This window comes from Sceloporus occidentalis, unplaced genomic scaffold (genome assembly GCF_023333645.1).
Source record: "Sceloporus occidentalis isolate IW3139 unplaced genomic scaffold, rSceOcc1.0.p SCAF_20, whole genome shotgun sequence".
In the NCBI taxonomy this organism is placed as follows: Eukaryota; Metazoa; Chordata; class Lepidosauria; order Squamata; family Phrynosomatidae; genus Sceloporus; species Sceloporus occidentalis.
The window spans coordinates 13,530,470-13,554,819 of NW_028317000.1; the positions used below are offsets into that span (position 1 = coordinate 13,530,470).

Here is a 24,350-nt window from a genome sequence, read left to right on the forward strand (position 1 = left end):
GCTGATGTAGCAAATCCACAATTAAAACATGTCACTATCCTGCTTTTGGTTATCAGTGTACAAGAAAGGAGGATGCACCATATTCGGAGACAAGTCTGTTCCATCTTTGCCCATTCCTGCGATAAGAGCCATTCAGCTCTCGCATCCCAATGCTTTGAGGCTGCAATTCCAGAAACATCTGGAGGGCCACAGTTGCCCATCCCTAACTTTTACTATCCGGAGGTTCTTCCTAATGTCAAGTCCTTTCTTTCCTTGACATTTGAATCCATTGATCAACGCTTTGACCTTAGCAGATTCAAGCCTGGCACACCAGCAGGTGGCAGGATTGAAACTTCTGATGTGTCTCAAGCCTTTATGCCTCTTTTTTTCCAACTCTCTTGCGTCTGTACAGCAGAGTTTGAGTCTTTCTTTTAAATGGGCGAGTTTCTTTCTTCCATTTCTCCATCCCATGAGAACTGCTGGCTCTTCTTTTTTCCTGTTTTGGAAAGGTTGTATTTTCTCTTGTCAGGCTGCCATACTTTTTTCGCCAACGGAGCGGGCGCTTGAATCGTCCTCTCCATCATCGGTGCGGTTTTGTGACTTGTGCCTTTGTGCATACGAGGTGTGAATGAGCAAGCAGCATCCCGACCACAATCTTCATCAACAACCCTGTTATGAGAAGGTGCTATGTTTCCTCTCGAAAGAGGTATCTGTTTCTATAGTCTTCCCTATCAAGCTCCCCTCCTGGTTTTCTCCCTGCTGCTAGTGCCATATAGGGCCTTTTGCCATGGCTCCACTGCCTTAACAGTGCTATCATTGCCACTTTGCAGAAAGTGTTCAGGGTGCCAGGCTATTTACGATCATTTGTGGTCTGTATGCCCACCTATTGCATGTTAGGGGCTCCATTGAGTATCCTATTGCTCCTTCCAATTCAGAGTATTCAGCTGTCAAACATCTCTTCCAGCAAGTAATTCCATAGTTTGGGGGCACCTAGAAAATGTCCTCTGGCTGACAGTTGCCAACCTAGTCCTGGCTGACCAGAGTAAATGTCCACCAGAGGACCTGAGTGTATGGGGCACATTGTATGAAAGGAGGTGATCCTGGACCCAAACCATGTAGGGCCTGAAAGGTAATACCCAACACTTGGTGCCTTGCCCAGAAATTAATTGACATCAAGTGGGATGGTTTTAATACCTGTGTAATGTGATCACTCCTGGATGCCCCAGTAGTTAGATGGATGGACGGATGGATGGATGGACGGACGGACGGACGGACATTTATATATATTGATGAGAGAGAGGTTGGTGGGTAGATAGAGACAGATATAGATAGACTAGATACAGACAGACAGACGTAGAGAGAGAGATATGAGAGAGATAGGTAGGTAGGTGGGTAGATAGATTGAGATGGATATATATATATATATTGAGAGGTGGATGGATGGATAGATAGATAGAGAGAGAGAGAGAGAGACAGACAGACAGACAGACAGACAGACTATATATGTATGAGAGAGATGGGTAGGTGGGTAGATAGATTGAGATAGATATTGATATATATATATATATAGAGAGAGAGAGAGAGAGAGAGATGTTGATGAGAGAGATAGGTGGGGAGATAGGGAGATAAGGATATAGATGAGAGAGAGAGAGAGATGTATATGCATGTGTGTGTGTTGATGAAAGAGAGAAAGATAGGTAGGTAGATAGATAGGCAGATAGATAGGCAGATAGATAGATAGATAGATAGATAGATAGATAGATAGATGAGAGATAGGTGAATATATATATATACACACACACACACATACATATCGAGAGAGAGAGAGAAAGATAAGTGGACACACACATATATATATTGATATGAGAGAGAGAAGTAGATAGATAGACAGACAGATATTGATATATAGATATTGATGAGAGAGAGGGGATAGATAGATAGATAGATAGATAGATAGATAGATAGATAGATAGATAGATAGGCATCATGCCACTTCTCAGTCTTCTCCAAGGTAAAGGTACCCAGCTCCCTAGCCATTCCTCAAGAGCTTGCCTTCCTGCAAAGACATTCCAGCTTGGCACTCTCCTTTGACCAAGGATGGTGTTAGGCCAAAAGTTTTCCCCTTCTCCTTTAGCCATTTGCATACATAGTGGAAGCAAACCCGGTTCTGTATCGTCATGCCATGCAACCACAGGCTCACAATGTATCAGCTTACCGTGCAACCATTGTAGGCGCCAAGGAAGAAAACCACAAACGGCAAGCTTGAACCCACAACGGAAAAGACACCAGCACGGGGCACAGTGAGAAATAGACATAACAAGAACATCAGCAGCAAACCCCTTGTGACGTTCCAGGTGCGAAATATCACAAATGCAAACCATCATCAGAATAGAAACTACATTTGCTGGAGCATGGAACCATAAATGCTGAAGAAAGGAAAGAGGTGGGTGAAGCGATTGCTTGTGATGGCCTGAAAAGCTTTGTGCCATCTTGATTCTGTCTTGGGTCAGTTCTGTTTAGATTTATTAAGCACCAAAATTACCAATGTATTTTTATAGATTGCCGGCATATTAAAAAGCTAATCCATCCTCTCTGCAAATCCTATTTCTGCCACGTTCCCTTTTAAATGCCCATTAAATGCCATCTCCTCTAGCAACTAGTAGTGCCACCGCAGAAGCTTTTGCCCAAAATCTGCCAGTTTGGTCAAACTCCTAAAACTGAATCGTACAAGTCATCAGATTTTCCCCCCAAACTATTAATGGCTTGCTATTAAAGTTTATTAATCCTGAATTAAGTAGGAAACCAGAATTAGCATTTTATTGCATCCATTTATTTATTTATTGCATGTATTGCATTAAGTATAAAATCAAAATTAGCATTTTATTGCATCTAGCATTTGAAGAAAGACAGTGGCTAAATATATATATATATATATATATTGAAAGGTGAGACTTTTTTTGCAAGAAAAGTCTATCCCTTCTTTTTTCTACATTTTTATATTGGACTGCATCTCCCAGCATCCCTCACCTTTACTTATATTGGCTAGAGCTGCTGGGACTTGCAGTCCAATAACCTTGGCAGAGGTTTGGCTGATGCAAAGCTAATGGAACGTATCCCTTGAAAAGGACAGCTTGAGATATCGGGCGATGATGTTTGTGGCATCGGTGGGGCCCTCCAGGACTGCAGCTCCCAGCATCTCTCAACATTACCTATGCTAGCCAAGGCTGCTGGGATTTGTATTCCAATAACCTTGGCTGTTGCAAAGCTAATGGAAAGCATCCCTAGAAAGGGACAGCTTGAGATGTCAGATGATGGAGGTGGAGAGAGGTACCAGGACTGATCTTTTGGCTGCCACCTGGTTTTGGGCATCATGAACCTCGGGCATCATGGCCAAAAGTCATGGGAGGTTTTGGGGCGTTGGGTAGATTTATGGTCCTTGTATGGTCCCATGAGATCTGGAAGGCCACAGGTTCTGCCTTGTACGCACAGGGACATGTGCCACCCAGTTGTGCCATCAAGCGGCAGGGCAGAGAACAGGCTTCTTTCTCTCCGAATCCTTGACCGTCGCAGTCACAGCGTACATGGCGATGCCACAGGTGTTGGTGCCACGGTGCAGACGGAAATACCCCTAAGGTGAGACGAGGACAGGTTAGACAGGGCAATGCCACCGTTTGCGTATTCAACTTCTATCACAGAGTTTTCTTGGCAAGATTTGTCCAGAGTGGGGTTGCCATTGCCTTCCCTTGAGGCTTAGAGAGTGTGACTTGCCTAAGGTGGGCATCATGGCCAAGCAGGGAATCGTATCCTGGTCTCCAGCGTTGCAGTCCGATACAAACTGCTATGCCATGCTGGCTCTCATTTGCTCTAAGACGCGTTTATTGGTATAGTAGTTTCAACGTTGGACTCCGGGAGACCAGGGTTCGAATCCTTGCTCAGCCATGGTAGATAAGTCCTGCTGTCTCAGAGGAAGGCAAACCCTTTCCGAAGGAAGCTTGCCAAGAAAGCTTCAAGATAGGGTTGCCTTAGGGTCACCATAAATCCTAAACTACTTGAAGGCATGTAGCGTGTCTCATAGCATCTCCTAAGCTGCGTCGCCCTGTTTTGGTTGGATGTTTTGGGATATCATAACTCCTGTCCCCGATCCCAATGATTTTATAATTAATGCCCAACTCACTTGTTCTCCCCAGTGCTCTCCCCATGAATTTTGGATGATCCAATACGGTCCGGTCCAGGATCCCCGCCGAGATTTGACTGCAGAAAAAGGACAAAACAACAAATCCAAGTGTTGCTTTGCTGGATCAGGCTAAACGTCCCCTATCCTCGCTTAGCCCCAGAGGTAAGACTTCTTCTAGATGAGGAGGTTTTCTTTAGCTGTCCTAGATCAGGAATTGGGAACACTTGGTCCTCCAAATGTTGCCGGACTCCATTTCTCATCAACCCGCAGCAGAATAGTCTGCATTTCGGGATGATGAGAGATGCAGTCCAACGTCTTGCTTTCCGTTCCTTGGCCTTCCAAATGTGACTAGGCTCCATTTCTCATCGACCCACAACTGAATTGTCTTTAGTTAGATATAATGAACTTTACAAACTTAGGGATAATGAACTTTGCAAACTTTACGACACCGGGTTTCTTTTTGCTGCCAATGGATGCCCCTGAGAACTTGCTTGCATAGATTTGGGGTCCATTTGGCTGGATCTTGCTCCCCAAGATCCCTTTCCCCTCGACCCCATGAAGACCTTGTCCGCTCACCTTCATTGAAGCCCACAATGACCCCGACGTGATCTAGGTGATCTGGGTGGCAGTCCTGGGAAGGTCTCCGGAGGATGCCCTTTTTATAATTCTGGCGGAGAAACGGAAAGAAACATAAGAAGTCAATGGAGCCTTTGCTTGGAAGGGTCTTGAAACCGAAGTCTCCAGTTTGCATGGGGCAATTCCAGCTAGGAAAAATGGGTGCAACTTTTCCAGTTTGGGAAGGTTCAGCTCTGGGCAAGACGCAAGGACTATGCGCAGGTCTCAACTAGGAGAGCGACCGCTTCTTAAAATTGGAAAGGTTGAATTGATTTGACATGTCCTTTAAATCTCACGCTGTCTCACCACTGAAGCTTTGGACCCAAATCTGTCAATGGGGTCAAACTCCTAAATGTTTCCCAAAGAAGTTGAATCGCGCAAAGTCAAGGGATTTTTGTTCCAATGTAAATTTTAATAGTCTGCTTTAAAGTTTATTAAGACAGAACGAAGTGGGAAACCTGACATTTGTGTTATCGCATCCGGCATTTGGAGAAAGACAGAGGCTGATAAAGAAATATATTGTGGTGAGGTGAGACTTCGTTTTGCAAGACGATTCTATACATTAAAGGCCATTAGTAAAACAGCCAGGGAGATCTATAGGTGAGCAGGAAGCATGTTTTTAAATGTTCATTTGCTGTTATATTTGCATCCGCCCCTTGGCTCTAAGAAGGCATACATAGATGCATACATAAGTTTGCAACCCTACAAAGCACCCACCTGAAGGACCTTCATGTTGAACAACGCTGTCACCGGCCCTTGGGAAGCCACAATGCCAGCTATGTCTAGGAGATGAGAGAGAGGCAACGCAACGGTTATTAAATGTTATTAAAAGAGAGAAGAACCTTAAGAGTTAGCCAGGGTTTTGCCCTAGAAGATATTCCCTTGTGTGGAAATCTTAATCACGTTTTAATAGTAATTGTGCAATTTTCACGGGATAAACCCCATTTAAACTTGCAATTTCCCCCTGTGTGATGAACTCCTAAGAAGCCCCATTCCTTCATTTATTAATAGCTTTTATCAAGCCTCCTTGCAGATCAGGGCAGCGATATGGGAACCATGCAGCTCCAGATGTTGGACTGCAACTCCCATCATCTCTCACCCTTGGCTGTATTTTCTAGGAGCTGCAGAGCAAAATCCAGAAGACTACATGACTTCTAGTCCATCGTATTTGCAATCACTTACATTTTTCATCCCTGGGGAGGACCTCATAGCCGTAGATTGGGGTCACTTTTTTCCTCTGGTCTTCCTGGCAGGGCTGGTTTCTGCCCACGTAGGGGTACAGGACACTGCTTGATAGCCCCCCTGGAAAGCAAAGTACAATGGTTAGTGACATACAGAGATGGGCATTTTTATGGGCACGAGCGAGACAGAGTCCTAGCGGAGACATGTCTGCGGGAATAAGAATCGAGCATTTCCAAAACATCCGTATCCATTAAGGAGCTGCTGTTATGTGAATTAGAAGTCATTCATGGTTGGCATCCATGGTTTTTTGTGGGTTTTTATTCCTGTGTTTTGCCAGCATCTGTGGCTGGCATCTTCAGAGAATGCTGTCATGGAAGTGAGTAGGGTATATATATGTATGTATGTGTCTATATCAGGGGTAGGCAACCTGTGGCCCGCGGGCCGGATGCGGCCCGGCGAGGCCTTGGGACCGGCCCCAGCCCAGTCCTGCCGCCGATTGCCGCCGGGGCCTTTGGGGGGCAATTGTCTATAGAAGCCTCAGAAACATGCATTTATATTAACATTTTCTAGAAAATCAGCAAATTTTTTTGAGTGTCCTCCATTTTTTTTAAAAAAAATGTTCTCCATTTGAAAATTTTGTCGTACATTTGTCCTGGTTTATTTATATATTTAATTTTTTAAAATTTTTTTAATTATTTATTTTTTGGCTTCGGCCCCCCAGTTGTCTGAGGAACAGCAACCCGGCCCCTGGCTCAGAAAGGTTGCCTACCCCTGGTCTATATGTATGCATGTATACACACCCCACTCTCCTCCATGCCAGCATTCTCTGAAGATGCCAGCCACAGATGCTGGTGAAACGCAGGAATAAACTCTTCTAGAACATGGCCACATCGCCACAAAAACCCACAAAAAAGCTGCTGTTATGTTATTGACCAGTGCACAACAGCACCTATGTGCATAGTCTTGTTGCACATCAGGGCATCATTGATACACATCAGTAGAGCCCAGTTTGCATCGGGACACTCTTCCCAACGCACTATTATGCATCTTTGCAACAACTGGATTTCTTTCTCTTTCCCAGGTAAAGCATACTCCCTAAGCTACTGTCATAGGAGTTTATCACACTGGGGCTGATTTCAGCATTAAAGAGAGATTAAAATGCATTTAAAGCATCCCGCAAACAAAGCGGAAATGGTGAGTAGGTGCACCATTGATTATCACATCAAACAATGTTGGAAATGCATTGTCAAAAGTAAAAAGATGCACGTTAAGGCCTCTTTGTGACCACTTTAATGGCGGGTTTTGTGCGATGCCGCGTGAAACCGTTACACATAAATACACGATTTTGGGGGCATATTCATGGGATAAACTCTTGAACTCAAACGTATTGCGTACTGGAATAAACTCCACATAGGGCATGGTTTCCAGGCCTGTCACCATTTTAGTCGCCCGCCTCTGGACACACTCCAGTTTTCTATATGTGGACATTTATGGATAGATCCAGCTCTTGACTACATTGAACTTGAGAAAACCCACAAGTTTTCTTGACCTTTTGGGAAGATATAGCATCATGTAAGCTGCCTCCAGGTCCTACAAGGAAAGATGGCATTGGAATCTAATTGATAAACCTAGAGAAAGAAAGGAGACGAGTGAGAAGCCAATACATACTGTTTTTGAATACAGCCAGGAGTCCGTCCCATACAAAGCCCCCCTGGCAGCCTGTCTTCTTGTAGGCGCAGTCTATTACCTCTGGAAGAGAAGGAGAAAGCCTGGTGAAAAGGGAAACCCAATCCTGGAAGGAATAGATCTTTCTTTCGAGGCTTTCCAATCATCCAGAGCCCCTGGCTGTGCTTTCGTTGTTCCAAACCCAGAGCTAATATTGGCGTTAGGGCTAAGCCATAGGAAGGCCAGGGCCAAACCCAGCCTTGCTCCTATATCCTCCCATGCCTACCTTGCACTGAAAGGTTTTGTGGCACATGCTGGTGGATGTTCCACAAGGCTTCAATGTTGGAGACAGTCGCAAAAGCCCAGCAAGATCTGCAATCTGGTCCCTGGGAGGAGAAGAAGAAGAGGTCAGTGCAGTTCAGTGCTTTCAAACTTTGGTCCTCCAGGTATTTTGGACTTCAACTCCCAGAAGTCCCAGCCAGCTTGGCCAATGGTCAGGAATTCTGGGAGCTGAAGTCCAAAACATCTGGAGGACCAAAGTTTGGGAACCACTGATGTAGCCCCTATTCCATCATCTGTAGTGAAGCCAAGACTCATAGGGTTAGCGTGAGACAGTTGCCAGAGACAGTATCATCCACAGTTTCTGACTTATGGTGACTGTAAGGCGAATCTATCATGGGGTTTTCTTGGCAAGATTTCTCCAGGGGAGGTTTGCCATGGCCTTCCCCTGAGGCTGAGAGAGTGTGACTTGCCAAAGGGCACCCAATGGGTTTCATGGCCGAGTTGGGGATCGAACCCCAGTCTCCAGAATTGTAGTCCAATGCTGAAAACACTAAGCTTGGGGTCTCTATAGACTCAGGACTTCATATAGGGAAGCTAATAATAATAATAATAATAATAATAATAATAATAATAATTATTATTATTATTATTATTTATATCCCGCTCCTCCGAACAATTGAAATGGCTTACATTAAAATACAATATCAATACAATGTCATATAATAACATTACAACGCTATCCCTCCCTAATCTTCCCATCAGTAATAATAAAATACAATTAAATTATCAAACAACCATTAATAATTAAATCATTAACAGTAGCCAGAGCAAACTAGGCGTTCGTCAGCAACCAGTCACAGATTGTTACGATGATGGACAGAAACATCCATTGACTGGCAATGCTACTATTTGGACTACAACTAGATGGCGATGATGGGTGCCAGAAGATTGGTGAATCAATCCTGATCAGTGTCCAATCAGAAATCGAACCCTGGTCTCCAAAGTCGTAGTCCAACACTTAAACAACTATGCCACCCTTGCCATACCCAAAGTATAATGTCCCATTTCCGAAACCTCTCTGGGATGGGTGCCCTCTTTTCCCCAGTACCTTGCAAGCCTTTTCCATCCTTACCTGGTCTTTCACCGCTGAGACGGCGCCCGCCTTTCTCCAGTCGCAGGATTGAGATATGGATTTATTTGCAATATTTCCCAGGTTGGGGTACCTTAACTGTTTCACTGGTGGCGCTGGTGAGGGAAGAGACATGCCATACATCTTTGCAAACTCATGTTCTAGAGGGGGAAAGAGGAAGGCAGCGGTCACCATGCCTTTTGCACCAAGAATGCCAACTGCATCAAAATATACACAGCCGGCATCCATTTTGCATACAACGACAACATGAAAATGAACGCCGTCACCGTCGCTTTTGTGAAGAATGCCAATGACATAGACACAGATATATATATTCCCCACTCTCTTCCATGCCAGCGTTCTCTGAAGATGCCAAAGCCACAGATGCTGGTGAAACATCTGGAATAAACTCTTCTGGAAAATGGCCTCTTAGCCCCAAAACCCCACAAAAAACTGAATGCTGGCCATGAAAGCCTTCGACTTCACAACGGAAATATCATTTACATAATATGATAATGCATCTAATTGTAAAGTAATATAAATACAGACACAGACACACAAACAGACACAAGTCTAGGTCTTAGCTTCGACTTCTCCCACCCATTTGGATGTATTTGGGAACGTCTTGGAAGGGAATGTCTGTCAAAGGTGATGATTCTGTTACTATAGCTCCCATCATCCACAATAGGATGATGTTGGGAAGGCTGGCGCTGTAGAGGGGAAAAGATGCTCTGATTCCTTGTTTCTTTTTGATTCCAGAGCATCTTTTGTAGTTACCGAAATACAATCCCTGAAAGCCAGAAGAAAAGAGGAGGCATATCCTTGTTGCAAGAGAAGTTGGAAAAAGCAAGGTAAGGAGTAAGGCCGAATACCTTGCAAAACTATAGAAGTCTGTAACATTGAGCCATGGCAGTTAAAGCAGTATCAAACTGCATTATTTATATTAACAATATTTGCTCAACTATTAGGGAATATATATGTTAAGAAACAGCCACATAGGCCATTGGTTTTGTAAAAGACCCGTTCCTGGCAGAAGTGAAAAGGGTTACAATACTTTTTTCAGCCTTGGTGGATGCATTTTTACCTGTTAGGTCGCTGAAGCGGGTGATGCCATACTGGGCAGTGCCCAGCTCAGACGCCTGCAGCGCATGGCTGACTTCCAAGTTGCGCATGAAAACCTTGAAGCGATGGTGTGTCTCTGGACGGAGAGAAACCGAGAGTGTGTTTGTGCATGCAGTGAAACACAGGAGAAAGTTATCATTGTAGACTTATAATTTCATGCATTATATTAGGAAAAGGCTTCTGGAGAGCAGCGTCCGCAGGTTGGAAACGCTGCCATTTTGGACTCCGGCTTCCATGATCCAAAACAGTGTTTTCTGGGCCAGCAACAACATTTTCTGTTTCCCAATGCTGCTTTCTATGCTGGTTCTTCGCATGGCTATGCCAAGAGCCAGCATGGCATAGTGGTTTGAAGGTTAGACTACGACTTTGGAGACCAGGGTTCGTTCAATTCCCCACTTGGTCATAAAACATGTAACCCTGGGTAAGTGACACTTTCTCAGCCTCAAAAGGAGGCTGTCCGACAAACCTCCTTTGAACAAATCTTGCCAAGGAAATGCTGTTTTCCGTGCAAAGCACTTTTCCGTGCAAGCGTTCGGTGTACAAATACTGTTTAAAAAGAGGCACATCTGGCAGGCACCAAGTTGTCAAAGGCTGGCATTTGCATGGCGCCCTGTTTAGTTTTTAGTTCTAGAAGGAACCTCAGATGATGTCTGGATTTATCATCTCCAGAAATAAAAGCCAACCTCAACTATATTCCCCAAAACCTAGGACAAACAGAGCTTACCTTCTTGGCTTTCGTAGGTTTTGTTGAACTGTCTCATAAAATCCTGAAACATCTGGACCATTTGAGTCTGTAGGAAATGCAAAAAGGCAGGGAGAAAGCTAGTTCATCCAAGATACAGAAAGCATCACAAACAACCTCCATTTTAACCTTCTCTGGAACTGGGGTCAGTTGCCACATTTCTTTCCACCTCCGGTGCCTTTTACGACTGCTCAGATAGCACTCATTTTAGTGCATGCCCAAAGCCAGCATGGCACAATGGTTTGAATGCTGGACTACGACACCCCGCTTGCCCATGAAAGTGACCACCTTCGGCAAGTCACACTCTCTCAGCCTCAGAAGGAGGCCCTGACAAATCTCCTCGGAACAAATCTTGCCAAGAAAAGCGCAGGATGGGTGCCAACTTAGGGCTGCCATAAGTTGGAAACCAAGTTGTCGGAGTGCCCTCGAAATGTATTTGGCTCACAGCAACAAAGGCGCACAACAACGAATGCTGAGATACCCTAAAGGCATCGTACCCTGCCTGATCTTGGAAACGAGGCAGGGTTAGCCCTGGTTAGTCCTCGGATGGGATACTGCCAATGAATGCCAGGTGCTGTAGGCTCGATTTCAGAGGAAGGAACCAGCAAAACGACCTCTAGCTATTCCTTGCCTGAGAAAACCCTACAAAGTGTATGGGCTTTGCCCAAAGTCAACAGGCAACAGACAGACAGAGAGGTGCCAGCTTCATTTTGGATTGTCTCATCGTGGTGTTTTCTTGGTGAAAGATGTTCAGAAGTGGTTTATCGGTGCCACCTTCGGTGCATGACTAACCACCGTTAGCAATGGTGCCACTGATTTGAGAAATCCTCTGTCAGTGTCACTCCACCACTAAGGCTGGTGCCCAATATTGGCTTGGCACATTTAGTCTGGCTCCTCAGCAAAAGCTTGTCTGACATGGGATGCCCATCGGCACCATTGCTCCCATCAGCACGGCCTCTTGCCTCCCAGGAGTACACAAACCCATCACCACGGGAAAGTAATGCCATGGTTTGTTCTTGGTCTTGCGTTCCTTCAAGTCATTTCCAACTTATGGCTACTCTAAGGCAAACCTATCATAGGTCTTTCTTGACAAGTTTCTTCAGAGGAGGTTTGCCATTGCATTCCTCTGAGGCTGAGAAGGTGTGACTTCCCCAAAGCCGCTCAGTGGGTTTCATAGCTGAGCAAGGATTCAAATCCTGGTCTCCGGAGTCATAGTCCAACACTAAACCACTATGGCTCTCAGTGCCATGATGGATAGACTCAATCTAGGAAGCCACCCACAGCCCTGAGTTTGCAAGACCTGAACATACTTCTTGATAATAGGGTCAGACATAGAGGTCTTATAGAGAATCATAGAGTTGGAAGATACCCCCAAGGGTCATCCAAGCCAACCCCATTCTGCCATGCAGGAACTCACATTCAAAGCACCCCAAGAAATGGCCATCCAGACCCTATTCCTCATTCATAGGGTTTCCATAAGTTGAAGTCAACTGCATGAAACAATGGCAGTGGTACCACCACTAATGCTTGTTAGTACTTCGCAGAAGGTAGCATCGGTAAACCATTTCTGAACGTCTTCCACCAAGAAATCCCTATGATTAGACTTCTGCCTTTCCACCCTCTTCCCATCCTTCTGGCGTTTTCTTACCATGCTTAAGTCTGGAGGCAGGGCAGCCTGGACCTCGGAGGCAGAAATCCATACCCCGCAAAGCATGAAGCAAAGGGGAAAGGTAACCGGCCACATAACGGGTGCTGCGTCTTTGGCCGTGGTTAGGAGCGAAAGTAGTTGCAAGCGTCGGGGAATGAAAAGAGAAGACTCTGGAGGGGGACGGCATCCGGTGGAGTAGAAACCACAGATGGAGGAAGGTGTAGGGGGTGGTGGTGTTATATTGGGAGGCCGAGGTTGTGAGAAAGAGTGCAGTGAACACCACAAGAGGAGATGGAAAGCCCTCAAAACCCGGTGTAGTTTTTGAGCATGCATCACATCAGAGTTGCAAGAGATCCCCAAGGGCCATCCAATCCAACCCATGCAGGAAGACACCATCAAATCACTCCCAAAAGACGGCCATCCAGCCTCTGTTTAAACACCTCCAAAGAATATGCTCCAAGGGAGCATATTCCACCGTCAAACCACTCTTACCCTCTGGAAGTTCCTCCTAATGTTGACCTGGAATCTCTTTTCCTGTGGTTTGCATCCATTGCTCAAAGTCCTATTCTCTGGAGCAGCAGAAAACAAGCTTGCTCCATGTGACATCCCTTCAAATACTTAAAGAGGACTATCATATCGCCTCTTAACCTTCTCCTCCCCAGCTTTATGGTTTCCAGACCTGTCACCATTTTGCTCACCATCCTTTGGACACGTTTCAACTTGTCCACATTCATCATGAATTGTGGTACCCAGAACTGGACACAGTATTCCAGGTGACTTTGTACAGCGCTGTGTATAATTACAGCACTATAGAAATAAAGTTTAATAATAATAATAATAATAATAATAATAATAATAATAATAAGAAGAAGAAGAAGAAGTGAGGCCTGACCAAAGCAGAATAGAGTGGCACTCTTACTTCCCTTGATCTAGACACTGTACTTCTATTGATACACCCTACAATTGCATTGGCTGGTTCCATCCTGTGGACTCCTTGGATTTGTAGTTTGGGGAGTTTGGGGAGATACAGACACATTGTGGCATAGTGGTTTGAGCATTTGAAGTATGATTCTGTAGACTAGGGTTCAAATTCAGACTCAGCCGCGTATGTCCATTGGGTGAGCTTGGGCAAGTCACACTCTCTCAGCCTCAGAGGAAAGCAATGGCAAACTCCCCTCTGAAGAAACCTGCCAAGAAAACCCCAGCATAGGATCACTTTTGGATCGTCATAAGTCAGAATCAGTTTGAAGGCACACGACAACAGCATTCTCTGTGTGGGAAACAGCATTTTCCTGTGCAGAACATCCTATTCCTATGCAGAGGCAATGCTGTTTCCTAAAGCCGTCTCCCGCTCCATACATGCTGTTTTCTGTGCAAAACCAAATGTGCCAAATAAGTCCTGAATTGTAAAACGTTTTCAAAGCCTAGACTGCTATAGGGCCTTCATTGCCATTCACCATCGCTGTTCTGCACCTGCATTTGGGCTGCTGCATGCGTCAGGTCTTTCCTTTAAAACAAAATACTCTATTCATGTGATGTATGCTTTTATAAAAATTGGGAACCTGGCTTTGCACCCTTTCCACCTCTTGACATAACCACAAAGCCCACAACTGTGTGCCAGATTCCAAACCCTCGGCCGGCGCATGGGTCTGTCTGGAGGCTTTGGGCGCATCCCACACATCCATCCCACATTTCCTCTGGTTCCTTGGCATGGTGCCCCCGTTCCCCAGGGTTTGGCCTTGAGAGATGTTTGGCCGGCCTGGCAGAGCTCTGCTTGGCGCTGGCCCAAGAGGCGATCTGTCCTGCCGCTCGGCTCAGCCTTGGCAGACCAACAACTACTACTACGACGCCCCGATCCTTAATGAAACCCTTGGTAAAATGTTCTCATTTATACGCAGGATGTATCATGCCAAAACAACAACAACGATCCAGGGAGACTTGGCACAAAGAAGCATGAAAACAAGGGGAAGGAACAACAGTCTTGGATACACAGATGGCATCACATTGTTGGCACGAATGAGCAAAGACGCCAAATGACTTGTTCTGGTGTGTATCCAAGTTGCAATTGATTTATGGAATAGGGTCAATCTTTCAGAGGGTTTTCTTGGCAAGTATATTCAGAGAGGGTTTGCCAAGGCCATCCTCTGAGGCTGAGAGAGTGTGACTTGCCCAAGGCCAACCGGAGTGTTTTTAGTTAAACATTTATAATGTTCTCATTTATACACATCATGCAAAACAACAACAACAACCCAGAGAGGCTTGGCAGAAATAGGCGTGACGACAGGGGGAAGGAACATGAACGTTTTCAGATATGCAGATGGCATCATGTTACTGGCAAAGACTCCCAAAGAGTAGTGATATGCGTTTAGAGCTGTCTTGAGCATCAGTTTTGGGAGAAAGGAGGCATATAGTTAGCCTTCCACCTTCGAAGGCACACAATATTTTCTATGCCAAATACGCAATTCCTATGCAGAGAGCGCATTTTCTGCAAAGACCGTGCTGTTTCCAAAAGTCACCCTTCCACAATTCCTTATATGCTACCTATGCACAACTTTAAGTTTGCATTCCTTACTTAAGGGTTGTTGTTAAATGGGCCTTTCAGATCCGTTAACTTTGCAAAAGACCTGGCTGGAGTTTGGAAAAGTTGCACTAATCTAATGGGCCACAATAGCCGGAAATGTACAACTAGCATGGCTATGGCAATGCTACAACTGTGTGCACATGAGTGTCAGTTTCAGAGTTGTTTTTCAACCGTGTAATTCCTTTATTTATTTATTTCCTGGTAAGGATGAAATAGGTTAGACACAGTTGTGGGATCTGGATACCTAAACCTTTGGAGGACATGGGGAGGGAAGGCTAGTCAAGATGACCCCCGGCTCAACGGAGACAGAGGAGGCAAAAATATCTCCGCCAAAGGATGCTGATCTCCTTAAGGCGCACTGGGCCTCTCTGTCTCTTCATCCCTAAAGAATTGCTGCTTTTGGGGTGGTTGTTTAGTGTTGCATTTTAATAAAAGCTGGCCATTGAAGGGAAAGTCTTGGATGGCGCTTCAAAGGGAGATCCAGATGTGGCTTGGAGATGGCCTATGCCTTGCTCCGTCTCACTTCCAGCTGCCATTTCTCTGGCCGCCCCTTTGATGTGGAGACCTTGGGAGCAGGTGCAAAGCATGGTGTTTGTGAACATTTAATCTCTGAGCGAATTCCAGACTTGCTTCCCCCACCGATGTGCCCCCTATAGCTTCCCGGCCTTATCCTTCCCGACCCAAGCAACCTGCCCAGTTTATTTATAGCTTAGAGACAACAGTTTTCTGTTCCAAAGGAAGACCGTCTTGCCATGTGACTCGGGTTTCCCCATGAAAGGAGACAGTGTATTATTATTATTATTATTATTATTATTATTATTATTATTATTTGCTTAGGGAGTAGCATTCGAAGATATAGCTGTGTTAGTCTGCAGAATCAGTGTGTACAGAGATCTTGCAGCACCTTTGAGACTAAATGCATTTGGAAGAAGTGGACCTAAGTCTATGAAAGCTCATGTTGCCAACTTCTTTCTTTCAGTTAATAATAATAATAATATTCAAAGATATAACAGTGTTAGTCTGTAGACTCAGTATGCAGAGCGATCTTGTAGCACCTTTGAGACTAAATGCATTTGGAGGAAGTAGACTTAAGTCTATGCATCCAAACATATGCATCTATGCATCCAAACGCATCTGAGGAAGTAGGCTGAAGTCTATGAAAGCTCATGCTGCCAACTGCTTACTTTCAGTTAATAATAATAATGATCAGATTCAAAGATATAGCCATGTTAGTCTATAGAATCAGTATGCAAAGATGTCTTGTAGCACCTTTGAGACGCTCTGGAAGAAAGAAGTTGGCAGCATGAGCTTTCCTAGACTTCAGTCTATTTCCTAAATGCATCTAAATTTAAATGCACTAAATGCATCTGAGGAAGTAGACTGAAGTCTCCAAAGCTCATGCTGCCAACTTCTTTCTTTCAGTTAGTCTCAAAGGTGCCACAAGATCTCTCTACATGCTGCTTTGGGAGCGTTACTTCACTGAGAAGTGGTACAAAAATGTACTTGCTATTGCTATAGTATTACTCCTTACCCGCCTTTCCCCATAGATCAAGGCAGGGGACAAATAAGATCAAGTTTAAAACACATATAAATGTAAAAGGACCGACAAGATGGGCACATATTAAAGCAACCCCCCTCTACCCCTACATTGACTTGGTCTTGGTTTATTTTTCCAATAAGGGCACATTTTGGGGTTAGAGATGGTGAGATGGCACAGTGGTTGGAGCATTGGACTGGGACTCTGGAGACCAGGGTTCGATTCCCGGCTTGGCCTTTGGGTGACTTTGGCCAAGTCACACTCTCTCAGCCTCAGGGGAAGGCAATGGCTAACCTGCTCTGATCAAACCATGCCAAGAAAAGTTTGCAATAGGTTTGCCTTAGGGGTCGGCCTTAAGTCGGAGATGACTCAAGGGTCCACTATGCAATAACATAGAGTCTAGTCGTGCCCCTTTGGGCAGCCAAAGCTGGCATCTGGCGCTCCCTTTCTAGTCCCCCTTGTCAGGCAAGGCAAGGCAAGAAGAGCGCTGGCTTGCCAAAAAATGCCAAGGTCACTCTAGTGTTGGGGGAGAGACAGATAAAAGCAGGTTCCCACAGTCTCTTCTCCTTCGGCGTCCTCGGCCAGGCTGGGGCACCTGGTGGCAAGATCCACATCCCTCCGCTTGGGCTTGGGCACCACTCCGACTGGCGCCATGCTGCACCTGCTACTTGTGAGCGGCCTCCTCACAGGGGTGTTGTTGTGGGGTGTGTGTGCCCCCCGAGAGACAGGCCTGGATGAGGACCAGTTTCTGGAAAGCACAGTTGTGACCCTCAACGAAAGGTAAGCAGGCGTTGGCATGCCTTCCTAGGTAGCTGGGCATCTGGAGTGGCAAGGAACCAGGGCAAAAGAGGTGTCCAAGAGAGGAGCCCCAAATCCATCATTAGGTTCCCTGGGTGACATTAATCTTATGTCACTTTGGTTCAGCTTTACAGACTTTGCAGGTTTCAAGACCTGTGAGTCCATCAGTGTGCAACTATGCAAATATTTCAGGATGGATGTGAGTCCCAAATCCATCACAAAGCTCTTTGCGGTGACATTGATCCTAGATATCCTTGCTCAGCTTTACCTACCTTGCAGGATTGTTGTGATGATGAAAAGATAGTATGGCTAAGGCAAAGGAAGAGCAATGCCCATTGCCTTCAGCCTAATATTTGAGGTCTCAGGCTGAAGGCAATGTGCATTGCTGTTCCTTTGCCTTAGCCATATTGCCTTTCTTTCTATGTCTTCAAGATCTGTGATTTCACCAGCATGCAACTGTGCAAATATTTCAGGATTATTATGAACCCCAGATCCATCATGAAGCTCTCCGGGTGACATTGATCTTAGATATCCTTGCTCAGCTTTACCTACTTTGCAGGATTGTTGTGAGCACCGAATCCATCATGAAGCTCCCTGGCCATTCATTCTCAGTGTTACCTACCTTGCGGGATTGTTGTGTAGATAAAAAAGGAAGCATTGCTAAAGCAAAGTGAGAGCAATGCATATTGCCTTCAGCCTAATACCCCTTCAAGTTCTGTGGTTTCATCAGTGTACGATTGTGCAAATGTTTGGAAAGAAGCGTCTCTTCCTATACAAGGCAGTCTGATTTGTTTTAAAATCTGCAAGGGAAGGCTCTCTCTTGGTCCCAATACATTCAAAGGCATAAAGAGAGAGGCTAGTCTAAGGCTGTGGAACTCCCTTCCACTGGAAATCCGGTTGGTTGGCCTCCTCTCTTTGCTCTCTTTCCGCCAGCAGCTGAAGCTCTTTTTTATTCTGGCCAATCTTTGAGATTTGCATTCTGTAACAGGAGTCTGTCTGAAGCGGTGTGCAATATTGCTTATCATTAGTCATTGGATTTTACAGGTTGAAATGCTATTTGAAGTGCTTGGGGTCAGAAGTGTTTTGGAATACAGCCGGCCCTCTGTCTCCACGGATTTTTTTATCCACAGATTTAAGCATCCATGGATTTAAAATATTCCCCAAAAATATAACTTTCCAAAAAGTAAGCCTTGACATTGCCATTTTGTATAAGGGACACCGTTTTACTATGCAATTGTATTTCATGGGACTTGGGCATGCATGGATTTTAGTATCCATGGAGGGACCTGGGACCAAACCCCAGCGGATACCGAGGACCCACTGTCCTTGCAAATGCATGCTCTTGGAGATGGGACCCAAGACCAATCCTGGCTTGGCAATGTAAACCCATTGGGTGACTTGGGACAAGTCACGCTTTCTCAGCCTTTAGGGGAAGGCAATGGCAAACCTCCTCTGAACCAATAATAATAATAATAATAATAATAATAATAATAATAATAAGTTTATTTAAACCCTGCTTCTCCAATGAGATTGAGGTGAAAACCCCATGATAGCATTGTCTTAGGGTTGCCATAAGTCCAAAATGACTTGAAGGCACACAGTGACAACAGCGAAGCTGCCCTGGATGCCATCTGAGAAGATCTCTCTCTCTCTTTCTCTCTCTGTGTTATTAATTATTAATTAATTAATTAAATTAATTAATTGGTGGAACCTGCCAAGGTTGGCATTCCACTTGCAAAGCCTTGGAGAACTTTGCCACTTCCTTGGCACCATGAAGTGTCAGAGTAGGACTTTGTCGGTGGGGAAAGATGTGGAGATGACAAGTAAGCCCATGCTCAAGGGAAGAAGGGAGTATGTTTGTATGTGATGCTTCACAGTGATGCAAAGAGCAGCAAGGGGCAAGTGAAATAATTGCACCTGCCGCAATTCTCCGTTTGCTCCGAGGGCATTTGGGTTCAGATAGCTGGGAAAGGGAATGAAGGAAAAGCCCATCGTGTTCGTCCTTGTCCCGGATGGATATCCATTGTCCACCTCCATATCTTTCTCCACCACCAAAGTCCAACTCTGCCGCCCCACGGTGCCATAGATGTGGTCCTCTTAAGTTCTCCAAGGCCCTGCCAGTGGAATGCCAGCCCTGGCTGTTTCCACCCAATTTACTTATTTCATCATTGAATTCATCATTGCCACCACTCTGCCCTCCAGGTTGGCATCCAAGGCAGCTTGCCGTGATTTAAAACAAGACCTAAAATGGTCAAAGCCAGGTCAAAATGATGGAGGGAGAGCACCCAATAGAGTCCATAGGAAAAAGCAATTCTGGTGCAAAATGGATCCATGCTTAAAGGTCTCCAAAGATCGGGAGTCCATCCCTCCTTCCCATAAACACATGCTTACTTGTTTTCTCCACTTCCATATCTTTCCTACTCCAAAGCCCTACTCATTCTCATGCTTTGTATCCTTCTACTAGCAAGAAGCATGTTTGTAGTTGCTGGGTGCCTTCAAGTTCTTTCCAACTTATGGTGACTCTGTCATAGGGTTTTCTTGGCAAGCTTTGTTCAGAGGAGGTTTGCCATGGCCTTCCTCTGAGGCTGAGAGAGTGTGACTTGCGCAAATTCACCCAATAGGTTTCCATGGCCAAGTTGGGAATCGAATCCTGGTCTCCAGAGTCGTAGTCCAACACTCAAACCACTACATAGCCCTTGTATCTCCATAAACTACAAACCCAAGGAATCCTAGCACCATCAATGTGTGATAAGAACCTCACGTTGCACTTCTGGGCTTGCAGAGTAACATCCAAAACCCACAAAACAGGGATACTGGTCAGCCAACATCCACAAAATGCAAGCATGTCTTATGTGCATTTTTGTGGACCAATTCAAGATATCCCTGTTTTGTGGGAGAATTCAAAGATACAGCCGTATTAGTCTGTAAAATCCGTATGTGGATAGATCTTGTAGCACCTTTGGGACTCACTTAAAGGAAGAAGTTGGCAGCAGGAGAAGTAGACTTACGTCTAGGAAAGCTCCTGCTGCCAACTTCTTTCTTTCACTGAGTCTCAAAGGTGCTGCAAGATCTCTCCACGTACTGCTTCTACAGATTTACGTGGCTATGTCTTTGACTACTGTACAAACTTAACAAAAAACAAAACAGCGTATCTGACTGTATATCCCCTTATCCTGGTCAGCCAAGGCTGAAGGCCATTTAACATGAAAGTCTTTGCCTGCCAGCTAAAGACAACAGAGAAGGGGCTGGTCAAGCCTCCCTTGGAAGGGAGTTTGAAAAGCTAGGAGCAGCCACCAAGAAGGCCCTCTCCGAGTTCGAGAAGGTAGTGGGACGCAGAATGAGATTACACTCAACCCTCCATATTTGTGACTTTGATTATTCACGGATTTGATTAATATGTTCTCTCTAGGAATATCTAGGTCCTCCAGCGCAACTCTATGGTCAACTTTAACAAAGTCACACTGAAAGACTTAGAGATTCCTAAAGAGGACACTCTACTAGGCCTTTGTAGCTCCTCCAGTGAAACTCTATGGTCAGTGTCTGTCAGACATTGACCACAGAGTTGCAATGGAGGACCTAGAGATTCCTAGAGAGATGTCCTCTCAGGTGAAAATATGGCGTTTTTGTTATTTGCGGTTTTTCCACATTCACGGGGGTCTTGTGCCCCTAACCCTAGCCAATATGGAGGGACAAGTGTATATAGATTTGGAACCAGTGACGTGTGTGTGTGTGTGTGTGTGTGTGTTTTATGTCTCCCTTTAACAGTTGCAGGGAACAGGTCCTCCAGCGGATCAGTTCATCCGTACTCCGTTCACTTCGCTTGGACCGAACCCCCCAGTTCCTGGTTGAAACAACGGCCCCATTGCGCCAAGCCTGGGCCAAGGAAACCATGGCACTGCTCGCCCCATCTTCTGGAGGGCAGCACCTCAGTGAGTGTCCCTTTGTACCCCATCCCTCCTTCACCTTGGACCAGATCCTTATGCCCTTCAGGCCTCCTGCCAATATTGTTGTCGTTGTGACTTTGAGTCATTTCCAACTCATGGAGACCTGAAGGCGATCCTATCGTGAAGTTGCCTTGGCAAGTTTCTTCAGAGGAGGTTTGCCATTGGCATCCTATGAGTGTGCAACTTGCCCAAAGTCAGTGGGTTTCCATGGCTGAGCCGGGATTCAAACCCTGGTCTTGAGTCTGACACTTATCATAGGGGAAATTAAAGGAGTTCTGAGCATGCATAGAGTGCCTTTTCAGCACTATCTGTGCTGACTTGGCTCCATGGCCGGATTTTCTCTAATGTAAAGAACTATTGCAAACCAGAGAGCCTCCAACCTTTCCCATTGGAACCTAGTCATCCATCCAAAGCAGTTTTAACCTAGTTTCTTCCTTTCCCCCAACAGGTATCTCCTCCAACCAGACCATGCTGCTCCGAAGAGGAAGATGCACCCAGGTCTCGCATCACGTCACGTTGGCTGGTAAAGGCTCCGTCTTGCATTGGAATATAATGCAACACCCTTTCTCTCAGGTTGCATTGCATCTGCACTGCGGAATTAACCCAGTTTGGCACCGCTTTAACTGCCACAGCGCAATGCTATGAAATTTTGGGACTTGTAGTTTCTGCAGTGCAGATGCACTCTCTCTCTCTCTCTCTCTCTCACACACACACACACACACACACACACACACACACACACACACATTCCTCTCAAGGTTGTCACAACTTGTAATTGATCTCACAAAGCCGATCATAGCCCTGCCTGCTATGGTTTGGATGGTTCTGTATGGGCGCATTCATGGAGTCTGGTCGGCCCTCCATGCCCACAGATTCTGCATGCGTAGATCCGCAGCTTTAAAACATTTGAAGGGGAAATACATTCCAAAAAACGAGCCAAGATTTTGCCATTTTACTATGCCACTGTATATAATGGGACTTGGGCATCCATTGATTTTGGAGTTCTGGAACCAAACCCTAGCGGATACCAAGGGTCCACTGTGTGCCAGTGCTGCTATGGGGCAGAGCAAGGCTGCACAAGAGAACATCCTGCATGGTGCCCTGTTGTTGTTGTTGTTGTGGTGTGCCTTCAAGACATTTCTGACTTATGGCTACCCTAAGGTGAACCTGTTACAGGGCTTTCTTGGCACGATTTGCTCAGAGTGGGTTTGCCATTGCCTCCCCCTGAGGCTGAGAGAGAGGATTGAAATCCCATCTCACCCAGTTGGATTTGCATGCCTGAGCTGGGATTTGAAGCCTGGCCTCCAGCGTTGTAGTCCAATGCTCAAACCCCTACGCCACATGGGCACAGGTGCCCTACATGGCTCTGGTTGTCAAATACAGTTGCATATTGTGTCTGCAATGGAGATTGTGGTGATGCATTGCAGCCTGCGGTGTGGGATCCCGACTGTTGCTGACATATTTCCACCGTCTTTGCACCTTCTTGCAGATCTTGGTTGGCAAAGCTGGGTCTTGCACCCCACATCTTTCCTCTTCACCGAATGCCTGGGTTGCCACTGCCGCCGAAAAGAAGAGGGGCCTTCCTTGGCCCTTTGGATCCAAGAATGCACCCCTGAGCCCCCAAACCTTCAGACGGACAGAGGCCCAGAACAGGTAAAGGACAATGGCATCCTCACCATTTTTAAACTTTGCACCTGAGTGCAAAGGCAGAGTACAACCTTTGCTGGTTATTCAGGGTTGCATTGCTAATGAAAAAGATGGCATCACACTAATATATCCAGGGATGTCGCTGGTTCTTATTTTCTTATTATTATTATTAAGCTTTATTGGTAAAGCGCTGTAAATTTACACAGTGCTGTACATACAATCAATTAAAATATGAATCTGTATTGTTTTAATGCGTAAGCCGCCCCAGTTGTGTTGCACAGAGAAGTGGGATATAAATAATAATAATAATAATAATAATAATAATATAAAAAGTGTTCCCTCTTTCGCCAGAGACGCTGCTGTCGGTCCCACTGGACTCCACTCTCCTTTGTCTTCCTCAAAGAGGATGGCTCCTTGCTGGTGCAGCTGGTGCGCATGATGCGCCACTGCCACTGCCAACCGTGAAGCTGAACCCCAGTCCCGGAGTGGCATCCGAAGAACCGCCATCGCCGCATGGACAGCTGGAAGGAAACGTCCTCAAGGGTGCCCCTTTTTGGCACTGGAAACCAGAGGAGAGGAAACCAACTAGTCCAGGAACACTGACAGTGTGACAAAGAAACTCTCTTCTCTAAGCCTGCTTTGGCACAGGATCCAAGCGCACCGTCCGCATTGCAACCTTAACCGGTTTGAGAAACTGTCTTCTGGGGCTTCCCAAAGAATCCTGGAAATCATATTTTTCCCCCAAGGGGTTTGAGCATACTCTACTCAAAACCAGATCGACCAAGATATATCCCTGGTATTGTTGGACTATAGCTCCTATCATCCCTTACAGGGGGTTGATAGGAGCTAGACTCCAACATCTGGAGTATCACAACCTAACTGTCACTACTGCCCAATGCATGAGGCACATTTCCATTACATTTGGACAACAACTCCCATCAACACAACTTGTGTTTTTGTGGGGTTTGTGGGGGCTACGTGGCCATGTTCTGAAAGAGTTTGTTCCTGATGTTTAGCCATCTGTGGCTTTGGCATCGTCAGAGAACGCTGGTATGGAAGAGAGTGGGGCATGCATATACCCCACTCTCTTCCATGCCAGCATACTCTGAAGATGCCAGCCTCAGATGCTAACGAAACGTCAGGAATAAACTCGTCCAGAATATGGCCACATTGCCCCCAAAACCCCACAAAAACTATGGACGCTGGCCATGAAAGCCTTTGACTTCACATCCAAATGCTATCCATGCTGGATGGGGCTGATGGGAGTTGCAGTCTGACCCCATAACATGCCAATCCCTGTCCTAG

The 24,350-nt window shown here is 45.6% G+C and overlaps 2 protein-coding genes across 5 annotated transcripts; one reads left to right on the forward strand and one right to left on the reverse strand.

The window, feature by feature from the left end:
* The first annotated feature begins 1,624 nt into the window (after positions 1–1,624).
* Positions 1,625–24,181, forward strand: LOC149302087 (uncharacterized). Of its 4 annotated transcripts, none has more exons than XM_089483771.1 (8): positions 1,625–2,422; positions 4,167–5,297; positions 7,032–7,144; positions 9,786–9,877; positions 21,220–21,383; positions 21,847–21,921; positions 22,888–23,051; positions 23,397–23,600. In XM_089483771.1, exons 3-8 carry the CDS (start codon positions 7,109–7,111, stop codon positions 23,508–23,510), a joined length of 645 nt encoding a protein of 214 aa, XP_089339897.1. In that variant the 5' UTR covers positions 1,625–2,422; positions 4,167–5,297; positions 7,032–7,108; the 3' UTR covers positions 23,511–23,600. The 4 variants fall into 4 exon arrangements, with proteins under 4 accessions (XP_089339897.1, XP_089339896.1, XP_089339894.1 ...); XM_089483770.1 differs by lacking the exon at positions 9,786–9,877 and adding an exon at positions 14,437–14,584 and having other exon boundaries at positions 23,399–23,600; XM_089483768.1 differs by lacking the exon at positions 1,625–2,422 and having other exon boundaries at positions 4,131–5,297; positions 23,399–24,181.
* Positions 2,878–12,606, reverse strand: CTSW (cathepsin W). Its single transcript, XM_089483767.1, has 11 exons — positions 12,539–12,606; positions 10,873–10,939; positions 10,111–10,224; positions 9,030–9,187; positions 7,902–8,001; positions 7,619–7,699; positions 5,951–6,070; positions 5,486–5,550; positions 4,730–4,820; positions 4,154–4,230; positions 2,878–3,607 (listed from the first exon to the last, which is right to left on the reverse strand). The coding sequence occupies exons 1-11, from the start codon at positions 12,602–12,604 to the stop codon at positions 3,494–3,496; spliced, it is 1,053 nt and encodes a 350-aa protein (XP_089339893.1). The 5' UTR covers positions 12,605–12,606; the 3' UTR covers positions 2,878–3,493.
* Positions 24,182–24,350: the final 169 nt, after the last annotated feature.

What these genes read in the sequence shown, in the direction of transcription:
- CTSW (XM_089483767.1), bottom strand. Translation starts at nt 12,604, where the DNA reads ATGCTTTGCGGGGTATGGATTTCTGCCTCCGAGGTCCAGGCTGCCCTG. An exon ending in TCTCAGCGGTGAAAGACCAG is followed by an intron (nt 8,002 to 9,029) that starts GTAAGGATGGAA and finishes TTCTCCTCCCAG; the next exon opens with GGACCAGATTGCAGATCTTG. An exon ending in CCTCCCCAGGGATGAAAAAT is followed by an intron (nt 5,551 to 5,950) that starts GTAAGTGATTGC and finishes CTCATCTCCTAG; the next exon opens with ACATAGCTGGCATTGTGGCT.
- LOC149302087 (XM_089483768.1), top strand. Translation starts at nt 7,109, where the DNA reads ATGCATTTAAAGCATCCCGCAAACAAAGCGGAAATG. An exon ending in CCGCAAACAAAGCGGAAATG is followed by an intron (nt 7,145 to 9,785) that starts GTGAGTAGGTGC and finishes TTTTGATTCCAG; the next exon opens with AGCATCTTTTGTAGTTACCG. An exon ending in TTCTGGAGGGCAGCACCTCA is followed by an intron (nt 21,384 to 21,846) that starts GTGAGTGTCCCT and finishes TTCCCCCAACAG; the next exon opens with GTATCTCCTCCAACCAGACC.